This window comes from Rousettus aegyptiacus, unplaced genomic scaffold, assembly GCF_014176215.1.
Source record: "Rousettus aegyptiacus isolate mRouAeg1 unplaced genomic scaffold, mRouAeg1.p scaffold_m13_p_10, whole genome shotgun sequence".
NCBI classification, from domain to species: Eukaryota; Metazoa; Chordata; class Mammalia; order Chiroptera; family Pteropodidae; genus Rousettus; species Rousettus aegyptiacus.
The window spans coordinates 66,928,240-66,951,342 of NW_023416285.1; the positions used below are offsets into that span (position 1 = coordinate 66,928,240).

At 35.9% G+C, this 23,103-nt stretch overlaps 1 protein-coding gene across 3 annotated transcripts; it reads right to left on the reverse strand.

The window, feature by feature from the left end:
* Window positions 1–501: 501 nt before the first annotated feature.
* Window positions 502–18,684, reverse strand: NIPAL1 (NIPA like domain containing 1). Of its 3 annotated transcripts, XM_016161205.2 has the most exons (7): window positions 18,524–18,647; window positions 13,740–13,955; window positions 11,122–11,388; window positions 8,147–8,203; window positions 6,262–6,352; window positions 4,618–4,778; window positions 502–4,098 (listed from the first exon to the last, which is right to left on the reverse strand). In XM_016161205.2, the coding sequence occupies exons 2-7, from the start codon at window positions 13,846–13,848 to the stop codon at window positions 3,473–3,475; spliced, it is 1,311 nt and encodes a 436-aa protein (XP_016016691.2). In that variant the 5' UTR covers window positions 13,849–13,955; window positions 18,524–18,647; the 3' UTR covers window positions 502–3,472. The 3 variants fall into 3 exon arrangements, with proteins under 3 accessions (XP_016016691.2, XP_016016692.2, XP_016016693.2); XM_016161206.2 differs by lacking the exon at window positions 13,740–13,955 and having other exon boundaries at window positions 18,524–18,684; XM_016161207.2 differs by lacking the exons at window positions 4,618–4,778; window positions 6,262–6,352 and having other exon boundaries at window positions 18,524–18,648.
* Between the last annotated feature and the right edge of the window lie 4,419 nt (window positions 18,685–23,103).

Below are 23,103 nucleotides of genomic sequence, written 5' to 3' on the forward strand. Positions count from 1 at the left end.
GATTCCTAAGTATTTTATTGTTTATGATGCAGTTGTAAGTGGGATTGTTTTCTTAATTTCTCTTTCTGAAAGTTCATCATTGGTATATAAAAATGCAACTAACTTCTGAATATTAATTTTGTATTCTACTACTTTACTAAATTCATTGATCAATTCTCACAGTTTTTTGGTGGAATCTTTAGAGTTCTCCATATTTAATATGTCATCTGCAAGTAATGGAAACTTTCTTTTAAATCTCAAAACAAAGTTGGGATATTTTTGCCATTATATAAACTTAACTTCAAAAAACTAAAAATTGAACTTCAACAAGAATAATTAAACTACATCATTTTATTGCAAATGAAAATATACAGAAACATTAATTTAAAATTTGCAAACTTTTAAAAATGAACAGTATCCATGAACATTTGAAAAATAGAAAATATCATGACCACAGTTTATTCAAAATATTTGAGAACATTTCACATATATTCATATAAATTACTTTTCCAGAAAGTTTTATTTATATGTGAAGATTGCAGTTAGTTCAGTTTTATTAGTTTTATTAAAATAAAATATTTCTGATGAAATCATTTTGCATTAATTTGTTTTGGGATAGTATGATGGAATTTTCACTTAGATTATTTAAAATGAGCTTAAGTGACACAAATTGAGAAAAGATAAAGAACATATGAAAACTGGCAACTTATGGTCCTTACCTGCCTAGTAATAAGACTATAACAATTAAAGTGTTGATTTAAAGAGGACTGAATTTTATTAAATACCTCATATATCAGGCATGATGTAGGGTATTTCTAGGTGTTTGATTTAGTACTCTTAAAACAAAGATGTTAATTTCATGCTGCTAAATTTGAAGGGTTTTATGTACATTCTGCAATCTGAACTAACCATTGACTTAGGAATCAAATTATAAATAAAAAAAATAAAATAAAACTATTATGTTTACAGAATTAGGAAAAGCTTTCAGTTTGGCTGTGTGAGGACAACTTTATAATCCTTAATGATATATGTGCAGAGAGTCACATAATAAATTTTAAGATATCATCTATGTGAGATAAAGAAAGTGTACATATTAAAATACGTACATATGTGAAATACCAGATAAGACTAACATGGTTAGTTAGAACACAGGAATCCAGCATTTTATTCCTCCTTAGACAATATCTTTATACTGGGGAAAATTACCCTAAGTTTGAGATCTGCAATAACATTTTGATTTTTTCAATGCAGATGCCTATCAGGAATTTTTAGACTTTTTTCAAATATTTCATTGTTTCTCAACATATTTCAACTCATTAAATATTTCTCAGCCTTTCTTCTAAGCATATGTGTCAACACCAATTCATTTTCCAATCCAGGATACACACGAGTTCTTGTATTCTAAGAACCTTCGACCTGGGCACAGTACACCAAGGTAAAAACTTTATAACAGGTGACATTTAAGAACTACCCGACACTAACATTCACAGCCTCAGGTATCGGATGCCATTAATTTCCTCACCAAGAAGGTGTCATGGAGAAACCAATAGTTTTCAACAGAAAAAGAAAAACTTTAAGAGAATTTCTACATTTTTCACACAGTATCTTTTCCTACAAATTTGTATTCATAGCTTATATACCTGATATACAATTAAAGTTAAACAGCAATCAACAGAGTAAACATATATTTGACCTGAGGTACCAACCCATGTATCTTCCATGGATTATCAGTTTTTAAAAATTTAGAATGCATTGACTTGCGCTCGACACTAAACTATGCTGAAGAGACTATAACAGCACTTTAGGAATTGGCAGTTATCTCAGATCATCACTGTGAACATCAGTCACAATTCAACAGAACTGGGGAAATGACAAAGTCAGTTTAATCGAATTTTGATTAACAGAATTTATGGATAGACTTGAGCTAGATTATAAACAACAAACAAACCAACTAACTAACATTTGATGTTAGAACAGAAAAATTCAATTAACCAGAAAAGTTTTTGTTTTCTGAATGTCACAATTTGTTAGTTAGGATTTTTGTTTTGTTTTGAGAGAAATAAGTTTACTCTAGAAATAAGATAGTTAATTTCTTCTTTTTAATTAAATCAATGAGTGATGAGAAATTTGTCAATAAACATTAAAGGCCACCAGAAATGTTATACATGCCATGCACTTGGAGACAGGAAAATTTTATGTACATTTTAATAAGCAAAAGGTGTTTCCCTGTGGCAGTCCCTGAGGTCTTAGTATTTTGTTTTCTAAAAAGTTAACTCCCCTTCCCAAAACACTGACCAATAAAATGTACGGAAAACATGGTCAGGATGAAATTCAAGAGAAAAAGACAACCTACCACTGACTGTGGTAGGTATGTATATTTTTACAAAGGTTTGGAACTAATGATTTCCTTCACAAGCATGAAAGTGTCAAATTTCAAGAGAACAATTATGATAACTCATTCAAGTTTTTCACAAAGATGTTTCTGTTTGTTTCCAAATGGTTTGTGGATAACCCACCCTCTGGGGATTAAACATTTGAGAAAAATTGAAGTGTACAATATAATCCTAAAATAATGTAGCAATTACTTTACAAAAATCTCTAGGACAACAAGAAAAATGACCTTGGAAATAATAGTAAAAGAAACGAACAAAATGAATATGAGGAATTCCAGAACTGAATTTGCTTGGACTCCTCCAGTAACTCAGTTCAGTCTTATGTTGTTCGAGTTTGAGTTAAAAAAAACAAACAAACAACAACAACAACAACAAAAAAACAAAAACCTGTGAACATAGTCATTTGTTTGCTTTTGTTAAAAGAAAAAAATTCTGTTTCACTTACCTAAGGTATACAGTATTTCCCTCCTCCGTTCTCCCCCTTTTAATTGGTAATAAATTTCAATGATATGCCAATAAATTATAATTCATAAGTCCTTCATGGGATCACATCTTTGCATTTTGACACACCAAGGAGCAGATTTCCAAAGCAGGCCTATTTCTTTAAGGCTCTACCCTTTAGCTATCTAGTTTAGATAAAAGAAGTTGTGGAACAGGAAGGAAAAGCATTAGTAAGCTCACTTCTTAGTTTCAATAATTTGAAACTAAGACTCATCAAATAATGATTGATACTTGGTTTATTAGCACACAGTTGAATTTATCTATTAATTACTGCGAGACTAAGAATAGCAACCAAAGAAATGAAAAACCACCCGGCAGAGCCAAGTATATTGTGACCAAAAGAAAGAGATTATTCTGAGACTCATCTAATCCTGGCTTTTTTTTATTTAAGGAATATTTCAAGTCTGTAGAAACAAGAAACAGTAAAAGTCTTTGGGAGGAGATCAAATCCTTGATTTTCAAATTCGATGGCCAAAAATGAAAGCATTTCTATTTGGCCTCACATCTAAAAGTTAGAACTTTAGAAATGTCAACTTTCCTAATAGTTCTACCAAAAATTAGGTATTCCTCCTCTTCAAGTGTCTCACATTGGTTAAAATTCAGTGCCTGCTGAGACTTCGATCTTCGGTCCTGCTAAATAAGGTAACGTCATCCTCATATCCTGAGGCTGAAGATTCCATATTCTCCAGTAAGACATATTTGTCTTCACTGCCATTCAGAGAGAGGACTTCTTTCTTAGTGGATGTCAGGTCACTCCAAGTGATGTTGGTGTTTTTAAAAGCATGTAGAAGGAAGATGCCATTGATAATGGTGAAGAACCCACTCAGGGTCCCGATAATATCTCCAGCTTTCATGCCATACCATTCTTGGAATAAGATGGCAGAGCAAGTCACTACCATGGATGTGAAGAACACGTAATAAATGGGAGACACAAGAGATGTATTAAAAGTGTCCAGTGCCTTGTTGAGATAGTTAATCTGTGTTGTCACTGAAAGCACAAGTACAACCAGCAAAACAAAGACCAGTGGATGCTTGTAAACTGGCTTCCATTCCAATAGTTCCTTAATAGCAATTCCCAAGCCCTTGACAGAAGAAACAGAAAATGCTCCAATCAATGAACAGATTGAAATGTACACTAGTATGTTGGTCTGTCCCTTCTTGGGAGCCACGATCAAAATCAGCACCAAGGTGATCACAGTTACAATCACAGCAAAAGAAATGAATCCTGTTAGGAAGAGAAAAGAATTAGACTTCAGAAAATGCTCAGAGGATCATGTCTTTGTGAAATGTTATTAGTTAGTTTAGCAGCATAGGTGTTTTAGAAAGAGAGGTGAGATTAAATTAAAAAAACGCAACACTTTACTGCATGTCTCTAGATATTTTACAATGGACTTTCACAAACATGTCATTTGAATCTCGTAGATAACACTATGAAATATGGCAGATTTCTTCTGATTGACTTTTTATTTTCAGAGGGAGTGAGCGGCTAAAGTTTGGGTTGGAGTATAAATCTTTTACCTCTCATATCCTCATTTCTTCCTTTCATTGCGTAGACAGGAAGCACTGACACAAAAATAAGTTGTGTCAAGACTTGTCATACTCGGCGAAACCTTACTATATCTCACAACCCACAGCTTGGCTTGTAGGAAGCCTATTACAATATAGCTACAAATTCATTTGATGAGGATAGAAAGTGGAGCAGGATTTGATTTGAGTAAGGGTTTCTTTTGGTTGAATCACAGACCTGGGTCTCTTAATTTCATTTCCATCTCATGCAAAGAAGCAACTTCCTCTTCTTGTGGGGCATGGATAACCATCACGGTTGACCCCAATATACTTAATATGCAGCCTATTTTCCCATGAATATTCAAGTGCTCATTTAAAAAATAGGAAGACAATATTGCACTGTTGGGAGAAGAAAATAAAATCACTCTTGTTCAATTACCTTCTGATTCCATCAGCTCTACAGTTATACAAAGTGGGACATTCCACTCTGTATTCCACTCAACCAATTTGAATATGCTGATTTGAATGTGACACTGAAAAACCTGATTAATTTGAAAGCTTAGGAAAGATGGTCAATCAAATTTGCTAATTGCTTTTATATGTAAAGAGTTATAATAGATATTCTGTACCCCTTTAATCTTCCCATGACTTTATAAGCGGTCCTACTCAATTTATTTTTAAATTTTCCCATCTTTTACATCTTACGGCATGATATGTTTAGAATACAGATGCTCATGAAAACTTCAAAGAAAGATATATGCCTAAAGAATTATTCGGCTCAAGGCTGATGTTTAGCTAGTACATGCAAATATGCTCACATGGGTTGTCAAAATATTGAAATATTCCCTTACTAGTTGCTACTGCCCTGGTAGTTTTACCCATCCAAGCTCTCACTACTTTGGTTGCCATGGCCTCAGGAAGTTCCAGATTGGCACCACATGGACACTAGTCTTTGCCTTCCCATTGCTTTACCAGCAAATCTGCTGTGGTTCTTGCACACTAGACTCCTTCCGCTGATGCCCTGGCATTACCGGTACTCATTTGCACCCAAGACTGTGGTCAGTTACCAGGTGCTTTCCAAGAATCGCCTTCGTGTGGCTACTCATGAGGATTGCAGTTTCAACGAAAACTGCTTCTGTCACTTACCGCGTAGTGTTCTAGTGCTTTATTGTGTATTAACTTATTGAATTCTCACAACAATCTTACAAAGGTGAAAAGAGGTGGGTAGGCATAGTCATCGGCTTTGTATTAGTTTGATAATGAACTGAGATAAAAGGAAAGCAAAAAGACAACAAACAGAACGGTTGCTTAGCTACAAAATAAGAGTTCATGGACACATTGGACACATGCATTTGAGATCATAAGAAGGCCCCAACTCAGAAAAATTAAATCCACACTCAATGAATGGGGAAAGTATTCCTGCTTCCATTACTAAAAGAAATGAAGAGATCTCCAAACAGAAGTATCCAGCGGACTTCCAGCAAGACATTTAGTGGAAGTTGAAATTTAACCCAAACACGACGCTTTTTTAAAGTTCTCTGATAGCAGTGGTCATTAACCACTATGACAACAGAAAGGATTAAAAGGGTTGTGTCAATTTGTTCAGGTAAGAGAGAAAATATAATGTTAGGCTTCATTGAATTATCACAAATACAACGCACAATTACTTTATGTTAGTAGAAAACCAGGCTCACTCTTACAGGTTTTTCTAAATAACAATAAGACAATCTATTTCTTATTTCTGCTGTATAGTCTTCTCGAATTATTTTTGTGATTTTTAAAATTCTGTTTTGAGATATGCTTAGTAATATATTTCTTGTGGGTTAAGTTTATCACGGTTTTAAAATCCCTATAGAGACCAAGCTCCTTATTGCTCACGTACCTTATGAGAACACTCAGTGCGCCCAGCGGGGTGACTAAGGTGGCTGGTGCAAAAGCATAAGCTGCAAAATTTGCAGCCTCTCCTGCTCCCACTGGAAAGCAAGCAGCAGTATTAATAGTTGTCAGAAGGGAAAAACATGACACATGCGAGGCAGTAGAGGTCAGGCATCTCTGAATTGCACTATCTTCGTAGCCCAAGAAGACCTAAGCAGCTGTTTTAAAGTCGTAAGGATGTGCTCCAGCAATCCCTTTCTTAACTGAGGAACTCTACACTTTTGTGACATACCGCGATGCAGATAATTTCTAGAGTGAGGAAAAAGCCCTTTAAATCTGGGCTCTTGTTTTGGGGACATATTATTTTCACAGGTAACAACTGAACACTTGCAACAGAATGTCATACTTCACACTGGGAAACTACACCAAGCAAACTTATGGTAGAGAGAGAGCTTCTGACCTGATAAAAGACACGAGCACATATTTTCTTTCTGCCTCTGGCTACTACGCCCCTACTCCATGCTCCCAGTCAAGTCTACAGGAGTACTGGGCCTCAGGAAGACGTCATATAACAAATAGGAACTTATAGAACAGGACAATTAGGAAACTGCTCTCAGAAGAGCAATGGCAGTTTTCTTAGTATATTAAGCTTTCTTGAATACTTTATATTTTTATCTTTGTAGACAGCTTTCCAGGAAAATACTGATTTCATAATAAGTACTGGATGTTTGTCATGGGACACAACCTCTAATGTCGAAGACTTATACTTTTCTCTCTTCAGTACTGTTATAAACTTTGTACATGATGAGAATGAAATTCTAAATATAGCAATATTATATTATCCTTATATTTTCATTCTCTTGTGTGGGCACAAGGTGGGGAGATTCAAGTAAGAGGAGGGAGGGAAGGGAAGGGGAAGAGAGAGAGAGGGAAAGAGGGAGGGAGGGAGAGAATGAATCACCTAAAAATCTATCTAGAATATTCCTCTTACAGTCCTTGTCAACTTTTATTCAAATGAAGTAATAAAACAGATATGAAAACACCTTACAAACTAAAAGAGTATATAAGTTATTTTTATTCATTGTCTCTTGAAGATCCACCACTTATTTAAGAAAAGTATTCCAATTCCTTCTTATAACAGAATCTCACAAATACTGAAATGCATTAATTCGTATGGGAAAATAAATGAAAGTTTTAAGGATTCTGGCTGCAGAAGGAGACGACTAGCAAGTGCTGTGAAACTACAAACTTTCTTTGGAAGTTTTAGGTTTGGAATTAAGAAAATTCAGAGGTGTTAGGAGGGAGATAACACTGCCTTCTCTTTGGACAGCACCTTAGCATTTAGAAAGTGCTTTCACATCCTACGGAGTCTTATTTAATCCTCTGGGCAAGTCTAGGAGCAAGGTCGATGCTGACGACCTTCATCTTCTCTTCATTTGTTTAGTGCTATGCAGCCAGAGTGACTTTAATTTATCCATGTTTTGGTCTCGGCCAGGAAAATGTACCCATTCCTTAAAAAACAGGCAGTTAGAATAGTCACAGATTCGAATTAGGAGCTGGGAAAATGTGGAAAGAAAGCATTTTCCTCAATCATTATGGAGAAAAGAATATAAGAGAAGAAGTCTGTGACAAAATATAATATTCCAAAGGTTAACTTTTTTCCTTGCATTCTAAGACAATATTGAGAACATGGGGGTAGGGGAGGGAGGGTAAAAATTAATTCTAAATATATGACTTAGTTTACATATAAGACAATATATTATAGCTACACAAAAGTTTCTAGACTTAAATGCCATCCTCATCAGGAAGATAAATTAATTAATGTTGAACAGTTCCATGTAATTTATTTATCATTTAATAAGCAAATACTATTCTCAGCATTAGGGACTTACTTGAGAGTAATCCTGCCCACCAGAGCCATTCCTTGAGGTAAGAATGTCCACCTTGTCCTGGGAAAATAATAAAAATTAAAATTAAGTTCTAAAGTGGAGGAAGAAAGTTTGAAGAACTGCCATCTAGGAAAGGTACTGGAATATGACTGGAAAAGGCCCGACTTAAGGCCGCGTCAGTACATGTAGTCTTTCAGCTTATTTATTTGGTCATTTCCAAAGATCTTCTAACATTTTCTTTTGGTTGACTTTGATTTCTACAGAAAGTAAGTTTTTTCATTTGCAGAAGAAGTTTATTTAATCATCACTATATGCCATTCAGAGGTGTGCATATAGAGTATTATAAGTTCTAAATACTTTGTTTCAGCAACAGTTAAAATTAAAGACACAAAACCATAAATTACATTAATATCTAATGAGGACCTTAAAGGGAAGAAGATGGTTGACTTAAGAACTTTTGAGATTATGGACAGTCAGAGAGTAATGAGAATTAGACAGCTGGACTTCGTTCTCTATTTTGGCATCACAAAATTAAATTTGTGTTTTGTCTTCTGAAAAGGACAGAAAGCTTTCCTATAGTTTCCTATGGTTATCTTCCTGCTCCTGTAATCTGAGACCTTAAATCATTGTTATGTTTGCTATAAAAAATTGAATTTTCTTATCAATTTTAATATACTTAACCCTATGAATTTGACCTTTCTAATTATTATGGTTAAGCTAAGCTGGATATATTAGTTGTAAAGGTTATCTCATAAGGTAGTTAACTATATTTAGGATTTTCTCCTTATAAAATTTGCAAATTAGAATCATATTACAATATGATCTTATAATCTGTCTTTAAAAACTTAATAATATATCACAAATACTTTTTCATGTCCTTAATAGTTGAATATACCAAAATCTGGCATAACATTATTATTTAACCTGTAAGAGACCATATATATATTATATATATATAAAATATATATTATATATGTACATATATAATATATATAATATATGTACATATATAATATATATAATGTTTCTAGTATTGTTCTCATTATATAAAACTCTTAAATATCCTGGTATGTAAATCCAGGTGACATCCTTGTTCACTTATTAAGATAAATTTCTAAAAGCAGAATTACTAGGTTTTAAGACATTAAGATTTTTAAGCTTTCTCAAATTGCTCTCAGAAACATTTGTACCCATTTATACTGCCTCTAGCAATGTTTGGAAGGGCTATTTATTTCCCAAAGTCTCTTACTAACATAGAGGATTATCTTTTAAAGGAAAAACAAATACTTTGTTAAAATGGTAGGCAGCAACCTAGGAGCTTATTGTTATATAGTTGGTATCTCTTTGGATGAAATAACATTTATTTATGTATGTTTGTGGGCCACTTGCATTTCTTAATTTATGTATTTGTTGTTTACGTGCTTTGCCAATTTTCTGCTAGGGGACTAATCTTTTCTTATTGACTATAGTTGCTCTTTACATGTGGTGGATTTTAACTACCCTTTTTCATATATTTTGAAATTTCTTCCCCATATGTCATTTCCTTTTTACTTTCAGTTAAAGGTGTTTCTGTATAGGATTTTTTGTCAATCCAGATAATATCTTCCTTAGAATATATTCTTCCTTTATATTTATGCATAAAAGGCCTTCTTTTAGTTTTTTTTTTTAAATATTTCATTTTAAATTTAATTCTAAACTATGTCGAATTTATTTTGATGAGTGGTACAAAGTAGAACTTTTATATTTTTCTCCTCTAATTTTTGCCAATTGTCTAAATACTTTTGATTGAATAGTTCATTCTTTCTTCAGTGGATTTAAATGGCAGTTTAAAAAAATCACACATTAAATTGTATGGTTTTGGGTTACCTTATAAGTTTTCAACTATCTTTAATTATTTGGTCTATGTTTTAAAAAGCCATTACTAAACTGTTTTAATTAAGATGGTATTATATCATGTTTTATTTTCTGATAGTGCAAATCTTCCCTTAATAGTACTCTCTTATAAGCTTGTTTACACAATTCATAGTTGCTTAATTTCCCATATGAACCTTAGAATAATACTGAGTTATTTTATGATATTATTCTTGATAACTATGATAGGAAATTCATAGTTAATAAAGGATAGTCAAGCAGAGCTACTCAACATGTGAAATGTCACTGTTAATAGCAACCTAACTCTATTGCTATCCACTTATTGATTTAACAAGTATTTACTGAGTGCCAAACACTATCCTAGGGAAGATTCCTGTTCTTGTGAATCACTATCAATAAACAAGTAAACCTGTAACAACACATAAATAAACAATAAATGTACAATGACAAATTATTCCAGGTACAATGAAGGAAATCATTAGCACAATGACAGAGTATAACAGTGTGGTGGTGAGGGAGACTTGCCCAGGAAGGATGGTCAATGAGAGCCTTTCTCAGGCAATATTTAATCTGAGATCTCAAGGATGAGTCAGCCAAATAAAGGGCAGGGAGAAGGGAGCTCCAGCCCAAGAGAAACAACCTTGAGGTGGGAAAGAACTTGTTATAGCCAAGGAACCAGAAAAATAGGCAACTGGGAATGTAGCAGAAGATGAAGCTGGGAGGTAGCAGGAGCCATTTAATGCAGGAGGCCAGAGTCTGTGGAAAGATGTTTAGATTGTATTCTGAATGCAAAGAAAAGCCACTGATGGGTTTCACACAGGACAGTAGCATGATCTGACTCTGAATCCTGAAATTGCAGACTAAAGCTTTGAAAGAAGAACCCATATCACACTCCAACCTCATGAAGCAAGAATTTTAGTCTCTCTGTAAAGGTGACACAGCTGGTTCAATTCCTATAAACTGCTGAGAAGAGAATTGTTAAGAATGAAGATAGAGGCTAAGATAAATAGAGACTGTAAAATATTATTATTATAGCATTATAATCTAACAGTAGGATTATTTCTGCAGTTAGAAACTTGAATTCCTTAGTTGCATCTGTTTCTTACCAGCTCTAGTAATGCCCTTGTTGGCCAGTTGCAAGAGCCCCTTCTTCTTCAATATAAAGCTGGAGCCAATAAAAATACTGGAACTTACTGCCAGTGCCAGGCCCACATAAAGACTGTATTTGTCTTCCACATTTGCAGAAATGCTCAAGTTGGTTAGGCTGGAATTCAGGTCCCTGTAGAGGACAGGAGAAGCCAGCAGCCGTGACACATTTGTGATCTCACACCAAGCCTGGGAGGAGTTTGGACAAACCAGCGACAGCACGTAGCCTGGAAAAAAGGAAGCAAATGTCAACAAACGAAGGGGAGTTGCATTCATGTTTACTCCCTTTTGGCAATAAAAAGAAACCTGAGTGGACAGTATTGAGACACTGGTTTTGACACATTAAAGCAAGTCCCCAGTAGGCGATCCACAGGCCTGTGGACATGTTGACTGTGGCCCACACGGGTTCTTAAAAATTTTTTAAATTTCTTTAGTTGTCATCATTTAAATATGAGAGAGTTTGCATGAAAGTCTAGGCACTATTCATCTCATCTAACCCCTAAGAATGGAAAGTAATTTTTATAGTAAGAATTTCAATTACGTTACTTCCTGAGAAAACATCTGACTCGACTTCAGTGAATTCCATGGCTGTGTTAGTGTCGCTTACTATGTAGTTAACATAACCATTCCAAAACTGCATCTCTGAAAACAGTGTGGGTGGATCTCATTCCAGTGAAACAATATTCTTTCTAAGCTGTTGACAGAGCAAAATGTTTCCAACATTTTAGGGGGTGTGGGGGCAAAGGGTGATAAGGGAGAGCAAACGATCTTTGTTGTATTTTGTAAGTTCTCATTGTAACTGGCAGACATTAATGCTGCATGTTTTATGGCAGGAAAAATAATAAAAATCTTGTCTAATTACTGACCTTAGAACTTAAATTGTTTTATGTTTTGGGTTCATGTTAAGGAGAGAGCCTGAAGCAGATATGACTAAAGGAGGAAGTGAGGGAGGAAGGGAGTGAATGGTGAGTTGGTTAGTGGGTGTGGAGTGCGGCACAGAAGGGGAGAGACTGTGAAGTCAGTGCGTGGGCGGGGACTTTGGAGTGTTTCGGAGGAATCAGAAAGATCTCAAAATCAGTTGACTTTTTAAGATTTGAGTAAGCAAAGTAATTATACAGAGAGCTTAATCCAGATTTCATATTAAACACAGAAAAAGAAAAATCTATTATATTCATTATTTCTCATTTTAATAAACATTGTCAATAGCCCTCTAAAGTGACTATACCAGATAGCAGAGTTGCACAGCGTAAGAGTGCTGGGCCCATAAAGTGACTATACCAATTTATATTCTTGCCAGCAGGCAGCATACATTACTTCTTTTGATGTTTTCATTATTTATTTTTCTAAATATTGAATAATTGATATTTAGAAAATATGTTCAATTATAAAGAAAAATAATTCAATACACCAATGAATCAACCACCCAATTTAAGAAATAAAACATGCCTCGGAGGTAACAACTACCCTAGTTTTCTGCTTAACATTCCTTTACTTTAAAAGAGGTTATTTTTCCTATACAATTACATCTTCAAATAGTGAACTATTTAGTTTTGCTCTTGTTGCACATATAAAAATGTAACCATACAGTACGTACTCTTTAGTGACTTGCTTGTTTTTGAGAGTTATCTATGGAGATGCATATGGCTTTGTAGATGCATAGGGTTTAGTCCCCTCCCCTCTCCACCCCCCGCCGCTATTCTACAGAATTCCCCTGTGTTACTATCTCACAATTAATTTTTCTATTTTATAGTTGGTAAACATTTGGGCATTTTATAGAGTTTTTGTTTTTTTTGTTTTTACAAACAGTACTGCTAATGTTCTCAATTATGTTGAACCATATATAATTTATATTTGACAATTTTTGACCCTACAAAAATAACAGTTTCATATGGTTTGACTTAATACCTATCTTCTATGTATAGGTGTGAATGTTTAGTTACATGCAACTTAAAAATGTTACATTTCCTTTGGATTATTTAACTTTCCCTTTAAGCTCTATTACTATCTATAATCATGGACAAGTTGAGTAATCACTCTTTCAGTTTTAAGTTCTTCATCTTAAAAATGACTTGATGGTTCTGAATATGCCTTCTATAATTTGGTGATTTGATTATAAGCTATCTTTGCTCCCAGAGTAATTTACTGACAATCCTGATTAGCTCATGAATGTTGCTGATGGACCAGCTCTAAACTCAAAGGCACTCATAGTTGGAAGACATTTTAAAGAAACTGATGCCAAAATATTAAGTGACTTGCTAAAGTCATGTAACTGCCAAAATCAGGGCAAATAACCCAGGCTAGTATTCTTTCTATTTCAGAAAAGTAAAAACATAAAGTACAAACATAGCCAGTTGAAAATTATTATTAATGTTTACACAAAGATGAAATGCTTTGAATATTTTTTAAGTACAATTTACTTATAGGAAATTATAATTTAAATTATCCAGTTTATTATACAAAGTAGGATATCTGGTTTCCAAGAAGTCACTGCAAGATATTAGTGTGAGAAAATCACTGTCTCACTGTTTATTCTATATGTTAGTTTGTATTATTACTCAGCAAATAGTCATTCCCTTACCCTCATGATGCAGGCAGAATATTTTCCCCCTGATGCTGGGAAGGAAGTGAGTTGGTAGCCCATGGGACATCAGCAGAGGTGATATGAGAGAAGCTCCAAATGTGGTCATATGTTACGTGTCCTCTCTTGCACCTCTGTGTTTGTCAAGAATAGGCTTCTCTGAGTAGCTCACACCCCTTCAGACTGAGCTTCCAGAATGAAAACACCTGGGGTGATCTGGGAACATGAAGGAGCCCAAACCAAGGTAAACATGTAGCCTGACGCAGAGACATCAAGTGAACCTAGTCCAGATCAGTCGACCATCAGCTGAAGTACAGACATATAAGCAAGAATATATGATTGTTGTTTTAGCCACTAAGTCTTATGTAGCAATAGCTGACTGATATACCTGCCTATTCATATCAGCAAGGAAAAGAATGAATAAAACCTCTTTATGTCCCCTATAACTTATTCTCCAGATATCAGCCAGTATGAATCAGATTTTGTCACTTCTCTGCTTAATCCCTGTCCCCATAAATTTTTCTTGCAATTATAACAAAATCTAAACTGCTAATCCTGTACTCTTTTAAAAGCTTTACATGCTTTGAAGCTTGTACACCTCTGACACTATATTGTAGCCTTCTCTCTTTCCCCCTCCCTTTCTGAAACAACACTAGTCTTTTCACTCATTGATTCAACAAATATTTATTAAATATCTATTCTCTGTCAGGTATTTTCAAAGAGTTGGGGATACAACAGTGAACAAAAGAAAATTCCTGCTTTCTCGCATTCATTTTAATGAGGGGAAATAAGACAAGTGAACTAATAACTGCATAATATGCTGAGTGCCATGGAAAGCAGTAAAAGAAGCATAAAGGAATATTTAAACAACAACAAAAAAACATTAAATGGAAAAACTTCTCTGCTAAAAGCAAATGCAAAAATCCTGAGGTAGAAATTTGCTTGAGGGTTAGAAGGAACTGTAATCAGCCAAGCTGGCTGGGGTGAGAGATGAAATTAAAGGGTAGTAGGAGACAAGATCAGGTGAAATGAGCCTTTAAATAAGTAGGTCCAATCTTGTCATTTCACCTTTCAAAATTCTATAATGGCTTCCCTTCTTATTCAGAAAAAATCCAAAATTCCCACAATGGTTGAAAAGGGCCTAAAGAATCTTGCCACCAACTACCTCTGTAACCTCATTTTATAACCTACTATTTTTTTTTGTTTTGTTCTTGTTTTTTTTTTCCTGTTCCTTTAATAGGCTAAGTTCCTTCTCACCGTAAAGCTTTTACATAGTCCTTACTTAGCCTGAGTTGTGGAGTAGTGGCAGGCATAGCTCACTTCTTCTCGGCACTGAGCTCTCATTTAAAATACCAACTCCTTACGAAGGCCTTCTCTGGCTTCCCAATCTAAAAAACCTTTCAGCCATGTCCCATCATATCGTCCTATTGAATACTGCCAATCAAACAAACTTCTTCTTACAGTTTAATTGTAGCTTTATAATAGCATTGTATTTGTACAGCTATTTCATTCATTCGCCCAAGAAAATAGTTGTTGAACACCTACCATGCAAGGCACTATGTTAGTCATTCATATGTTTAACACTAAGCAAATTCTTATTGAGCACTTCCTGTGTGCTAGGTAGGTAGGCCCTGTTCTAGGAACCCGCGAGATAGTGATCAACAAGGCAGGTGAACAGGTGAGAGAAACAAATGAACAAGAATAAGAGGAGCAGAATGGGAGTGAAAAATAACTTAGAGAAAATTTGAAGCAGAATAAGAATAATTTTGAATACATTTGACATATCTACATATCAACTCTGATAGGGCTGGGGAAGGAGCCTATTATTTCAATTAACCAAAATAATATTGAAAAGATACTGTTGATTAAAATAAAGTTAAAAAAAATCTTGTATCTCTAAACAAGACCTTCCTACCATCAGTGTGTTTGGAAGCCAATTACTCTAAGACTATTAACCATCAGATTTCCTACATAAACTGCTGTTTTCACACTTTACAATCTGTATATTACCAAAGTTACTAAATTGTTAAGATAAAATCCCCTTGAAATTAAAAAAAAAAATGTTTGAAGACTAAAGATGCAGGAAGGGAACCTAAAGAATAATATCTCAATAAACATGTATTTATATCAAGATTTAAAAAAACAATTGTGTATAACTCATATTAAATATTAAACTAAATAATTAATAGCGTATTGTTTTCTAAACAACCTTTAGTAGAGATTGTTTTACTATCTTTAAACACTTTTGAATTTCTGCACTTAGGAAATCTATGAAAGGCTGGAAAAACAATTTATTTTTAAGCTTTTAAACTTTCTTAGTTTTCTTCGTTCAAAATCATGAAGACAGCCTGAATCATCTCTAAATACCAACCATGTCATTTTTCACTCTGCTAGCTGGCTGCACCCTGGGAAAATGGCTCACTCAGACAAAGAAAACTTCGAAAACCATTGGATCTCTCTCAACCTCCAACTTACTGACCCTAATGCCAAGCCAGGTCAGAACTCTTAAGAAGATATACCGGAATATACATGTTTGTCTTCCTTAAAGCCCAGTCTTTTTGTCCTTTGAGTTCCCTGGCCCATGATCTTCATGCAGTTGGTGCTTCACAGGTGATGGGTATATTTTTTACAGTCTATTTTCATGGTGTCATATATTCATGTTAATAAAGCTCTATTGGTTGTTGGAATAAATTCAGATCTGTAGGCTTGGTGACATATAAGAAATCTAAATAAAAACCCCTCATATATGTTTAAATTTAGTTTTTGAGACAATTTCGGATTACAAGGCCTTTTGAAGTATCTATGGTTTTAAAAGTAAAAGCCACACTGTGGGGTTAACCTTTTCTTCATGGAAGTCCAGCTGGAATGCTCTATCCTCAGATCTCATGATGGACTCTTCGTCATTTGGGTCTCAGCTCACATGCTACTTCCTCTAATGGGCCTTCCTTGAGTATCCAGTCTGAACATCACAATTCTCTCAATACATTATCCATGACACTCACCATTCTTATCCTTTTTTATTCATTTGTTTCTTGAATATTATCTGTTATCTAGACAGTAAGCTGCTTGGGAGAAAAGACATGGTCCTAAAATCTAGGGCCAGATTATCTTGAAAATTCCTTTGTATTAGCCCCTAAGCCAGTGCCTGGTACATGGATCTCTTGTTATTTGAATGAATAAATTAAAAACTGAGTCTTCACTCCATGTCAGAATCTGAACTGTGTGCTTCATATGTAATCCCACCTGCATCTATTCCTTATAACTGTAAACTGTAGGAATTACTCTCAATTTATGAATGAGGAAAGACTCAAGGAGGCTGAATCATAGCTGAGATGTCTGATGCCAAAGCTCTCTTTCCACCACTACTGGTAATGTGGATTCTGAGTTCTCTGAAGTCTTTCCCACCAGTCTCTCACACAATTACCACAATTAATCACAGGTTATTAAGTATTGAGCTTGAACATTTCTTGTTGGAACTAAATGTATCAGGAAAGCAGGAAAAACATCTGAAGTTCAAACAAGTTCCTGTAACTCACACACCCTCCTTATAGATCCTTGGGTAAACAATGGTGGATGGATTAGTAACATTCTGACTTACTGCTTTATGAATTATTTTGACAAAGGTCACACAACCTAACTTTCTAGGAAATCTAGATTCAGCTACCTTAGTAACCACTTCCAAAATTTCAGCTTTTAAAGTTTGTGAATTGTTCAGGCATTTTCTCTTTTTTTGTGTGTGTGTCCCTTCTCTCGCACGGGATAGTTTTGACTTTTGACTAGTTCACTGACTTATTATTTTTTTAACTTTCTACATCATAGAATAAGCTGGAGGGGCCAAGAGGAGAGAAAACCAGCAAGTTTGGAAAGGTATAATTCTTGTCACGCTCCTCACTGTCCTCTTCGTCTTTACGCCATCAGATAAATTAAAAACTGGTTTTCCCCTTGACACTGTGAAAACAGTCATTTCAGTTTGATACACACCTTTCCCGTGGCATCCCCTTACCCTCATTTCAGTCCCTAGGTTCTACTTTTATCCGGGCTCATTTGTCTCTAGTGACTGTGGAAAGCCTGCCAGTGTTGTAAATACCTGGGCTCCGGTAGAAGCTGAAACCCCAGCCCAGCAAGCAGTGAGAAACCTACAAAAGACTGAGTGAGACCAGTTCCCGTCTCCTTTCCCATCAGGCTCTTTCTTTAAGCAGCCCAAAAAGAAGTTGACAGAACAACGAGTCCGACTAATGGGGCAGGAGACGTTTTCATCTCGAAGAGGAGAGATTTGGGTGGCGGCCCAGGCAGGCCCAGCACGCTCCTTAGCGCCTGACCTTCCACCGTGTCTGACCCTCGCGCAGCCAGCTCCGGGCGCAACACGGGACTCCGGCCAAGTCCCTGGGCACGCCCTCTGCCCACGGGGCGACGTCGACTGTGGACTCTGGAAGTGAGTCTGAGTCAGTGGGAGCGTCGACCTTAGGAGAGACATGGGAGTATTCCCAAAGCATCCTGAGTATTGCCTTCACAAGACTCAGCACGCTGTAATTTACATGGATCTGCTTTCCGGACCAGAATGGGAGCCACGTATGTTTTGTTCGACTGACTCAGGCTTTCCCACAGAGTCTGGCATATTGTAGGCACTAATAAATCGTTGCCAGGCTGGCTGAATGAATAAATGCGTGAACGAATGCATTAGGAGTTGGTGTATATCTTTCCTGTCTCCGCAACTACCCGAGGCCGCCCGCCTGGTCTCATCGCTAGCCAGACGCCAGGTCCCTGGGCTCGGGGCAGGCGCTCACCTTCTCGGCAGGACTCCCCGGGCGGCAGCCTCACCTCTCCCTCCATGGCCCCCAGACAGGGCTTCCCTGGCACCGACTCTTGCTCTTCACCCACCTGGGCTTCTCCTCCGCGTGGACCCGCGTTCACGCGGAGCTGCGCGGTCTCGGACCCCTGTGCGCTCACCCCGCCCCCGGACAGCCGCAGCCAATGGAGATGGCCGGGTGGGGCCTCCGCGCGAGCCACGCCCCCGAGCCGCAGAGGGGTGCTGGTTCTCCGAGCCCGCAGCGGCGACGGCTTCTGGTCTCCTGTGCGACTGGTGAGATTGCCAACTGTTGCTCGGTACCGCTGCTGGAGCCGCGCAGTGGAGAAGCATAGACACACATCACAGGGTGAAGGCGTCTCTCCGAGCTTAGAGGTCGCCGAACCAACTCTTGGGGCATTTAGAGGAGTAGCACCTGTGCTGAGGCCCCTCTTGTAGCTTGTCAGTATCGCAATGTCTCCTGCCGCTGGATTCTGAAGACCCCGTTTCAGATGTTAGCGGCTTTGTATGGAAGTTGCTGTCCACTGGGATTCTGCTCCGATTACCATGCTAAAGTTTATTCTGGGGGTTTTAGGACAGATTTTGCCCTTCTGCGAGATTGTCAGCTTCTTTCGTGGTCCCTCGGCTTCCAACTCCCGCCCCCATCTCACCTTTTTTCTTAGTTATATAGTTATTTGCAACAAGCTCTAAAGGAAAGGCAATGCTCAAATGGAAATGACTTGTTCCTACAAAATAATAATAGCTCATATTTATGATATTTCTTGCTTTAACCATGCATGTGTAGGCGCTTTATATGTATTAACTCATTTATATGTATTAACTCACAGCATAGTCTATTAACCTCCAGTTTACAGATGAGGAATCAGAGGCAAAAAATGAGGTTAAGTAGCTTAACCAACTAGTCAATGGAAAGTTTGGTAGCAGGTCATTATGCATCATGAAATGGGTACTATTCGTGCTAAAACCCTCACCACAGGAATGAGATGTGCTCTGGGTTTTCACTGAAGGAAATACTGTCTGCTTACCTTGCCTTTGCTCTAGGTAGACGTGAACAGTGCTGTTGACTCTATTACCTAAGAGTTTCATCTCTCAATCTTGCTTTTCTTGTTCTGCTGAGAGGGAAGTGTTAAGAACAGTCAACATAGTGCAAGGCACACATGTTCACATGTGACTGGCTTGGTGGAGAAAGAATAGCATGAGGAAGGGAATAGGCTGAAGGTTGGAATGAAGGGAGATTTATGCCAAATTTGGATAACAATCCTAAAAACTTAGATTTCTATTTTATTTGGACATCAGATTTGAAAATTTTGCCTTTATCAAAGATGGGTGATAACAGTAAATGATATCTAAAGCATTATTTATTTACTTATTTAAGTGACACATAACATTTATGTGGTCAAGTACTATTCAAAGCACTTTATATTTGCTTTTCAAATCATCATAATAGATAGGTACTATTATTAATTCCCACTTTACAGATGAGGAAAAGGAGGCACGTAGACATTAAGTAACTTGTCTAGGGACACATGGCTAGTAAGTGGTGGAGCTGGGATGCTAACCAAGGAAGTCTGGCATCAGAATCTGTGCTTTTAACCCATTTGCTTATTTGATATTTTTAAAAGCCTAATTGGATATTTTAAAAAACTAAAAATGTACCTCTGAGATGATTTTTAATAAAAATCAAATTCCAGTTTCTTATTAAGTTCTATTTAAGATAGGAGGCACTTTGTTGTTATCGTTTTTGGTTCTGGGAATAAAGAGAAAAAAAATTTAAATTTATCTAAGATCACTGTTTTCCCAGTTTAAATGTTGCTTAAACTTGATAATGTATTTTCCTTCACTGCCTGTCTCTAGATGGCTTTGAATATTATGCCATTATAGTGCCATAGACTGTCATGAGTGACATTAATTTTGGAGATTTTTATCCCCAGCAAAAAGCATGGTGTTTGTTTAACCAAAGAAGAACATGCAAAAATCTCAAACTAAATGACTCTGGGAAAATTATTTTTCTGACACAAAACTTATGATGTGATAAATAAATGAGATCCTTTAAAATGTCAACTTTTGTTTTATTGGTTTTTGTGCCAGATCACCCAGGAGCGGTAGTCAAAAAAGTGAACAAACAATAAAGCCTTAAGGCCTCAAGGGAGAAGGCCATAGGCTCTTTAGGCAGTGTAGGATCTGAGAGAGTCCCTACCTATTGTGTGAGGCTTTAACCCTTCAGTTGCTAGATTATAGACAGGTTTGAGGTAACTGGGGCAGGGGATGGGGGCAGGACACGTGGTTATTAGGGAGGGGTTATTTGCAAAAGTTATAGTCCTGCCTAGCATTGTGGCAAGTCTACTGTTGGAAATTTGTGATTCCTTATTTTTTTCTCAATCAGTCTAGCTTGGAGGTTATCAATTTTATTAATCTTTCCAAGAACCAACTCTTACTTTTATTGATTTTCTTTACTGATTTTTAAAATTTTATTGACTTCTGTTGCTATTTGTATTATTCCCTTCCTTCTATATACATTGAGTTTAATTTGCTTAACTTCTTCTAGTTTCTATGGTAGAAACATAGATCATCGATTTTTAAACCTTTATTCCTTCTAATAGAAGCATTTAAAGCTAATATTTGCCTTCAAATACTACTGCTCTAGCTGTATCCCCAAAATTTTGATATGTTTTGTTTTTATTATTTTATAGTTCAAAATATTTTAAAATTTTCTTTGTGATTTCTTCTTTGACTCATGAATTATTTAGGAATGCGTTACTGATTTCCAAATATTTTGGGATTTTACAAATATTATTCTGTTATTGATTTCTAATTTAATTTTGTTTTGTACCTAACATATTCTGTATAATAACAGTCATTTGAAATTTATTGAGATTTGGCTTATGGTCTATCTTGGTGCATGCTCCAAATGAATTTGAATTTGTTGAATATATTTTATAAATATCAATTAGGTTAAATTGGTTGTTCAAAATCTAGTTTATTACTGATTTTTAAATTTGTTCTATCAATTGCTGATAAAGAAGTGTTAAAATTACTTGTAATTGTGAGTTGGTCTATAAATTTAGTGCTGTTGGGTTTTGCTTTATGAATTTTTGAAGCTTTGTCATTAGGTGTGTATTATATCCTATTATGTAGGACTATTATGTATTCTGAATGAATTTACAGTTTTGTCATTATTAAATGTTCCTGTTTATGTCTAATAATACTTTTTGATTTTATTTTGCTTCATCTGCTATTGGTATAGCAAAACCACCTGTTTTATTATTACAGTTTAATGTTAGACCTTTTTCTGCCCCTTTACTTCTAACTTATCTTTATATTTAAAACTTATTTCTTGAAAATAACATATATGCACATCTTACTTTTTTAATCAAGCTGTCAATCTCTGCTTTCAATTAGCCTGTTAAGTGTGATTGCTTGTTTTATAATTATTCATGTGGTTGGATTAAATATTAAAGAAGTTCCTTTAACATCTCTTATAGTGTGAATTGCTAGCAGCAGGTCTTCTCCATTTTGTCTCAGAATTACCTTTATTTTTGTCTTTGTTTTTGAAAGTTATTTTTCTTGGTACAGAAGTATAAGTTGACAGAATTTCCTTTCTTTCGGCACTTTAAATATTATCCATGGTCTTTTACCTTACTTTGTTTCTATTAGAAGTCTGTGACTATTCATTTGTTTTTTTAAATTACGTAATTTATTTTAATTATTTTCAAATATACAGTACATTGGTTAGACATCTATATAGTTCATAAAATGATCCCCCCAATTGCTCCCTCCCTTCCCTGACCCTCCAGCTAGCCAACGTATTAATGCTAACTGCATTCCCTATGCCATGCTCCCCATCCCTGGGACCATCCATCGGCTACTAATTTGTACTTCTTTAATCCTTCACCAAATTGTCCACTAAATTTGTGAGTCTGTTTTTGATTAGTTTGTTCTTTTTATTCCTTAGATTCCACATATAAGTGAAATCATATAGTGTTTATCTTTCTCTGTCTGCCTTAAATACCTTCTAGGTCCATCAAAGCAATATCTTTTTCCATCTTCTTCCTTTTCATATGTAGGGGTCTTGTTTTCTTATCCTTTCAGCCACTCTATCTTTTGGTTGGAGCACTTAATTCTTTTCCATTTGTGGTACTTATTGATAGGAATGTAGTTGTTCCCATTCTTTATTCCTGTTTTTGATACATGCCTTTTCTTCTTAAAGAAGTCCCTCCAACATTTCCTGTACTACTGGCATGGTGGTGATAAATTCTTTTAGCTTATTTTTGACTGGGAAGCTCTTTATGTGTCCTTCAACTCTAAATGATAGCTTTGCTGGACAAATTATCCTTGGTTGTAGATCCTGGGTCTTCATCCTGTCGAATATTTTTTGCCAAGCCCTTCTGTCCCATATGGTTTCTTTTGAGAAATCAGTTGCCAGTTTTATGGGTGTTCCCTTATAAGTAACGATCTGTTTTTCTCTTGCTGCTTTTAATATTTTTCTTTGTATTCACCTTTGGCCTTTTAATTATGATGTGTCCTGATGTGGGCCTCTTTGGATCCCTGATTTTTGGGATT